Source organism: Populus trichocarpa, chromosome 19 (assembly GCF_000002775.5).
Source record: "Populus trichocarpa isolate Nisqually-1 chromosome 19, P.trichocarpa_v4.1, whole genome shotgun sequence".
Lineage (NCBI taxonomy): Eukaryota > Viridiplantae > Streptophyta > Magnoliopsida > Malpighiales > Salicaceae > Populus > Populus trichocarpa.
Genome location: NC_037303.2, coordinates 12,969,602 through 12,977,403, shown reverse-complemented (window position 1 = coordinate 12,977,403; position 7,802 = coordinate 12,969,602). Strand labels below are relative to the sequence as shown.

The window sequence follows — 7,802 nt, the reverse complement described above, 5'->3', positions numbered from 1 at the left end:
AAGTGACATAGGAGGGGTTGAGGGCCGGAAAGATTTTGCTGCCTTTCCTCCACCCTCTTTCTAGCCTTATGCGTGTACACCAATATTGATTGTTCGATCGATATCCTTGCACAATTTTCCCATCTTCGTTTTTTGAGCAGTTTCAGCCAAGTTCGTCCACATTTACTAGAAAGTTTCTTTCTCACAGTATGCTTGTCAGGAGCAAACTCACTTAGCATGGGAGCCAAACTCGTCAAGGTTATGACGTTCATGCTGAAAGGGCAAGTAGGAGTTGTTTAAAGCATTGTGCTTTCCAGATCTGTTGTCGATCTGATGCGGAACTTGTGGCATCCTGACATCTGCATCTGTGAGACGTGAAGGGTATTAATATTTGGTTTCATTGCAACTTGCAAGGCCAGCTTAGACTTAATATATACTAGCTAGGTTATTTTCTGCAGTTCTTCGCTGGAACCCATCTTCTTTAGCTTTAGACTCACGCGTTAACCAGTTGAGGTGAGTCTTGAAGATATTATAAGACGATTAAGAACATTTATTTGTTTTGTTAACTAGTAGTATGCTTGTGTGTTCTTGTGTAGTGATTTTCGAAACTATTTTTATTTAATTTTGCAATAATCAGAATAAATATTTATATGAATTCAAATAATTTAAATTATTTTAAGGTAAAAAAATATTATTTAGAAGAAATTTATTTTTTTATTAATGCATTTTTTTTATGAAAACATGGATTTTTTATAACCATCATGGTTTTTTTTTTAAGAAAACCTAACGCAATTAAAATAAATATTCACAAGAATATTTTCTAATTAAATGATTTTTAAATAAAAACATAGCATCATTTGAAAAAAACAATTCAATAACATTAATCATATCATGATAATTCTAACATAATAAAATAAAAAGGTCATTATTATTATTTTGTTCAACGGCTAGGTTATATTTGAGTATTTAGCTTTCGCACATCAAAACCAATGTTTTTATTATTATTATTAAAGTTTAAACTTGCCATTTATTTATGATTATAAAAATATATTTTTTTTCTTACAAATCTCTTAAAAAATAATATGAGAACAAACCTACTAATTAACCAGCTTAAACCTCAAATTAACGATACAAGTTTTTGTTCTAAAGCAAGTTCTTGCCTATTGTTTATCTATGTAATAAAATTTCGACAGCTTGACAAGCTACGTACATTCATGCTTTCTTGTTATACTTAAATCACCATAATCGGTAGATATTTGCTAAAAACTTTTTTATAATCCTTTGACATAATATTTAATCATCTTTTAATCGATGTTTACTTGTGCTCAAATGAGAGAGAGACACTTGGGTCATGAGTTACAAGTATTAATTCAAATTTATTTAAAAAATATTAAAACTATATTGTTTTAAAAAAATTTAGAAGACAATATATTTTTACCGGGTTTTTATATATTAATTTGTTTTTTTTATTATTTTTAATAAACTCGAGTCTAAACTCTAAGTTAACTCATTAGACAAGTTCGAGTTTTGATATCCATGTAATAGATAAGCGACCAAACTATTAATTTTGTAAATACATCGAAAACATGATTTTTGGAATTTTTTAAATTGAGAGATTAAATTGATTATATTATTGTTTTGTGTAAAGTTACAAAAATAAATTTTAAAAAGATTTTGGAAACATTAAAATATAAATAATATTTTCAATATATGTAATTGTAATTCTTTTTTCTAGCATCTTTGAAATAATTTTTTATTTAATAATACAAACACAAGTAACCAAAAAAAATTTTGAAACTTTTTTTTCACACTACAAACATAAAAATCATCAGAATACCAAACAAACTAATAATTTTATTTTTAAAACTCGGCCCGGCTTGACAGGTCGACTCAAGACCTTGCTGATCGGGGCTGGAACCGAGCAGGGTTTAAGAAAAAATAAAAAAAGTTAAAAACCTAGGCGACCCGGCAGATTGACTTGGCAAGACCCGATCAAAAACCTGATTGTAACCCGTTGACTATTTACTTTTTTTTTAACTAAAATAATATCGTCTTGATTTATAAAAAAAATTGGAGTTAACCTGAATGATCTGATGACTCAATCAAAACCCGATGACCTAGGTAAAATCTATGATCTGAATCTTGGGCCAAATCAGCCGGTTTAAAAACTCTACTAATGATGATTAAACTTGAATTAATAAAAACCAACATAAATTCTAGTTTGACATGGAGGGTTCCTAGAAGCTGTCTATATATATATATATATATATATATATGTGGCTAGCCAAATTATTATTATTATTAATTTATGGAAATAGAATTAGGGACACAGTGCTTTACATGTGGGTATGGTTTGGGGAGAAAGCAAAGAAAGCTTTGAGCGTGCAAACAAATCACATGGTCTCCACGATCCCTTTGCTAATAACTCTTCCACGATCCCCACCATTGCCCTACTCTTTATTAATAGCTACTGATTTCTTTATTTACTTTTTTGTTTAATATAGTTAATGACAGACCAGACCACCCCCAAATTTAGGTTTTGTTTAGTTTCAAATTATTATTATTTTTATTTTTTTGAATCATTTTCATGTAAAAAATAAATAAATAAAATATTATTCTAATATATTTCTAAATAAAAATACTTTAAAAAATAAAATCTATCATGGAAATCCTTTTACTCCACGAATGAAGCTTGCAACCAAGCAACGTATTATTGGATGACTCAACTTATAATATGCTTTGAAGTTCTTGTAGCATCACCTTTTACTCGTAATAATCACTTGCTTTTGTTATAATTAAGTTCCTACATCAACGACAATACATATGATTTTAAAAAAGAATAGAGAAAATTATTCCGAAAAAAATGATTAACCAAATGAAATCCGTAACTCGTGGAATAATCTTATAATCTTATAATAACCTAGATTAGTTTTCAAATCAATTCTCAAATTGAATCTAACCCTATAATGATAGTTAAACCTAGTCTGGTTCCATGAATTGACTTAAAAGGGTTGGAACTTCAATCTAATTAGGCCATGTTTTTAATTGAAATATCATAAAATAACTTGGTAAAACCTAGTTAACTTCACCAGATTTTTAATAATCCAATTGACACTATTAAATTTGTTGAGCAACACCAAATAATTTTTTTTAAAAAAACAAAATAATTATTTAAATAAAAGTGATTTACCTAATAAAACCAGCTACTCAAATCTTTTTCCTGTCGATCTTTGAGTTGAGTTTGGTAAATCATAAAGTCCATCAAATTCTGAAAATCGGTAAAATCAGACCTCTTACTTTACTTTGGACGTTATATTAACCCTAACCTTTTCAATTTTTGATCACACATGGTTACTTCATGCAATTAATTATATGTGTATATGAGATGGACAGAGATGTACCGAGGGATTATTCGTCAGCATGAATTGGATAGAGTCAATTAAAAATAATTTTTTTTTATTTTTATCTAAATTCATATTATTTTATTTAAAAAACAAACTCTAAAATAATATTATTTCAAGATAAACTCGGACGAATGTATCCATCTAGGGGACTTGAACCTGGTCTGAAAAGTATGATGAACAGTGATGCAGAGAAAGGGTATGGTATTGCTGGGTACATAGGAATGTTTATTTAGAAGATGATAGAAATAAGGAGACTATTATAAGGTAAGGTACCCCCTAAAGGGACGGTCACTAAGGGCACGTGGTCACTGATTCCTCTATTTATTAAACAACTTGCGACCTTGCAGGATTGCCTTTCAGACAAGACCTCCTCACAGCTGTTGATAGCTGTCCAATCTTTCCCCATGTGACCCCACTGCATGCCTCCTCTCCCCTCTCCCCTCTCCAATTGATGAGAGAGAGAGAAAGGACATTTTCAAGATTGTTAAGAATTTTCCTTATAATATTGTCAGTGGCAGCCATGAGATCAAAAGAAAGAAAGATTGCCCTTTTAATGATGATGATGTTCTTGTTCTTCTTCTTGATGTTCTTGTGTCTTTCTTCCCTCCATCTCCTTACACTCTCTCCAACATTACATTGTCAATCCATTTTCTGATATTTACATAAACATATGTTATATAATGGTTTTGTAAGAGATTGTTTTATAAATTTCTCTTCTTGATTTCCTTGAATTATATCTTTTTTTGTGTCATTTGGGATTGTTGCATTATTGTTGTCATTATAGCATTTGGTAATGGCACAATTACCTCCAAAAATACCAAACGTGACACCAAGTTGGCCCGATTTTTCTCATAAAAAATTACCAATAATTGGCATTATGGAGACATCACCACCCCGTGATGCTAATATCATCACCGCCATTGTTACAAACCCTTCGTGGGTTGACGAATTTCTCGGCTTCTCGTCGACGAGACGTGGGACACATAGGAGGTCGGTGAGTGACTCCATTGCATTCCGGGAAGAAGCACCAACGATGTTAGAGAAATGTCGTGCCACGGGTGCACCGGGATTAGGGTCGGGACATAACAGCAGCACTGACTTTGACAAGTTTGATGATGAACAGCTTATGTCCATGTTTAACGATGATATCTCCAATGCCGTGGCAGCTCCTAATTCTAGCTCCACACCTTCTTCGCCGTCTGATCACAACAGCATTAATGATGAGAAAGAAGCTATAGTAGTGGCGTCTAAGCATAAGCAGCAGCAGAAGGTGAGGAATGAGAATGATGAAGGGCAAAGTCCATCTGAATGGGAGACACCGACTACTGTCCCAACTGCCACCGATCCTGCTGCTACTTCTAATGAACGGAAAATCGATCCCAGGAGAGTTAAGAGGTAAGCATCCACATAGCACCATTTAAATTTTTTCATCTTCGAAGCATAACTTTTTTTTGGATAAATTAATTGAATTAGCAGAAGGTAAAATTCAAATGAGATTGGTTCTGACCCTTCTTCTGATTAGCAAATTATATGATAAATTATGTAATTTTAACCTTTTTGTTTCTTTTTTCTTTTAATTTTTGTAGGTTCTATTGAAAGAATGTGAAGCCATAAATGTTGTTTCATTAATTAATGTGGATGTCAGTTAGTTTAGGTATCTTTAACATGAAAAGAAGAGGTCAAGATGGGATGGGAGAAATTAACTCGAGGATATTTAGCTTGAGAAAAAAATTATTGATTCAACCACTACATAGTCTTAGATTAGAGAAAGCAAAAACTAGTTTATATGAATGCTAAATTATAAAAAATTACACTGAATTTCGAGTTAAATTAAACTTAGTTTCTAAATTTTATTTTATTTTTTTAATCTTAGTGCTTTAAATTTTATTTTATTTTTGATAAAAAAAATAGGTATTTTTGTTTATTCTAACTACAAATGATATTTATAAACACTATATATATTGTGAAAATAAGTGATTTGAAAAAATTATAAAATTAATGGAGAGACGAAAACGTGGACGTAGAGCCTTTTTTTTTTTTTTTACCAAAAGATAGTTCATGGTACTCAAATAAAAAAAATTCCCAAGAGCTAAATTCAGTTTGACCAAAGTTCGGTATGATTTTAGGTAATTTAGCCTTATATTTATATATATACTAGATAATAAATATGATTAATTTAGGACCTATATGCACGTACAATTGCAAATGCAACGAGAAAGAATCATATTCTAGTCACTAACTTAATTTGAGTGATCATATGGTTTTCATTATTAATTTTTTGTTTTTGCATTATTAGAATCTTGGCAAACAGACAATCTGCTCAAAGATCACGGGTGAGAAAGCTGCAGTACATATCTGAGCTTGAACGCTGTGTAACATCATTGCAAGTAAGTAATTTCCAGTTAACCTTAACTAATTCTCTTACAAGCATCATAATTATGCTAATCTTGCATGGTTTGAAATGTAATAATAAGTTTTTAATTTTGCCTAATTTTGTGCTTAATGAAGGGTGAAGTTTCAGTGTTGTCACCAAGGGTTGCATATCTAGACCATCAAAGGTTGCTTCTAAATGTTGACAACAGTGCTCTTAAGCAAAGAATCGCTGCACTGGCTCAAGATAAGATTTTCAAAGATGGCAAGTTCATAAAACCCTTAATCTCATCTTAATCACGATATATATAATACTTAGCACGAGCTTCAGTCCTAGATAAGTTATAGGGGTAGGGTTTCTTTAGCTATAATAATCCACTTCATGATTAAAGCAAAGACTGTTAATGCATGTTCTTTGTTAGCCCACAAATATTATTCAACTCCATTATTTAATACATAACACGTGAATTGATCCCATTTTGTTCTATATACTATTAAGGAATCAGATTTTAATATATGATCAATCCTTGTTTTAAGTTTTTCTCAATTTTCTCTTTGGGGGGGGACCAAAATTCATGAACTGAGGGGGGAACTGATATGATTGGTTAGGTCTTCATCTGCAATCATTTTTCTTGCTTGCTGTGCTCAAATGTATTGAATGGTGAAATTTGGAATCAAGCTTAGTGGTCACAGTGTGTGGTTAATATTGGATTGGTCTAACTAGCTGATTCGAACAAATGCAGCTCATCAAGAAGCATTGAAGAGGGAAATAGAGAGGCTAAGGCAAGTGTACCATCAACAGAACCTCAAGATGGAAAATACTTCACCACCATCAGCATCATCAACCCCATCAAATGACCCCACAACTCCTACTACCGATAAAGAACAGCAGCTATTTCAAGTTTAGGTCTATCCAGTGATTTTCTCAAGAAATGGTACGGTGAAAAGTAAATTCTCTTTAGCATTGGACAGCAGGAAAATGGTACAAAGTGACATATGATTTCATTATCATACTAGTCCTTACAAAATAATGAAGAAAATATTGGAACATCTTAAGGATCCAAAAGTTTTTCTTGGTTGCTTAATTAGGTGGGTTTGGAATATTTTGATGTTTGAGAGCAAAGCTAGCTAGAGCTCGTTACTCACTTGACCATGCTTGGAAAATTCACTGGAAAAAATAAAGCCACAAAGATGTTGAAGAGCTGGGGCTAAAATTTTGATGCTCTCTCGAGCTCAGTGCTGCTAAGCTGTGCATTCACGTGCAATGTTCACATCTTACAGGACCCACTCAGGATTACATGATTGGATGGATAGCGGAGAAATCATGTGCATCTGTGATATGAAAGAGCCCAAAACAAAAAGAAAAAAGAAGCTGCTGATTTTTTTAAAAAAAAAAAAATTAACATTTTCTTGCTTTAAATTAGGAGGAGGGCTGCTATGGCTGGTGATGATAATTCTTTTGCATACTTAACGGTCATCCTTAATGATTTATTTAATGTTGTCTATTCTTTTTATAAGTCATGTCAGGAAGGCAGAAGATGATGATTTAAGGGTATGTAAGGAAGGGTGGCTGTCAGGGAAGTGGTGTTTTTGATACGATGTCAGAATTTCTGTTCTTTTTCTGTAATAGTTTTTTTTTTTTTTTGTCTAATTATTACTAAAAAACAGGAGAAAAAAAAACAGATTTGCATATTTATTTCCAATTGTACATAGTAAAACTTATAAAATTTGGGTTGTGTTGTATGTTCTTCGATGGATGGTTGATCATGGATTTATTCCGAAGTTTACATCTACTCATTAGCTTGTGTTAGTGTCTTGAAACAAGTTTTTATTTATCACACTTCGATCTGTTTTAGCTTCTCAAAATTCATTATCAATCTTGTTATGGGTTGTGTAATCAAAGTTCGCATCAATTTAGCAAACATGAAAAATAACGATCAGAATCCTGCAACAAAATGAGCAGGCAAAAGCATTTTCCATTCTCAACGAAGCATTTGTAATTGTTGGCTTCCATGTAGGAGCTCTTGAACTATAAATGCTTAGCAATGA

The 7,802-nt window shown here is 31.9% G+C and overlaps 1 protein-coding gene across 1 annotated transcript; it reads left to right on the top strand.

The window, feature by feature from the left end:
* Positions 1-3,725: 3,725 nt before the first annotated feature.
* LOC7494605 (basic leucine zipper 61) lies at positions 3,726-6,803 on the top strand. The gene is made up of 4 exons (XM_024591122.2): positions 3,726-4,778; positions 5,680-5,770; positions 5,892-6,018; positions 6,497-6,803. Exons 1-4 carry the CDS (start codon positions 4,177-4,179, stop codon positions 6,658-6,660), a joined length of 984 nt encoding a protein of 327 aa, XP_024446890.2. The 5' UTR covers positions 3,726-4,176; the 3' UTR covers positions 6,661-6,803.
* Positions 6,804-7,802: the final 999 nt, after the last annotated feature.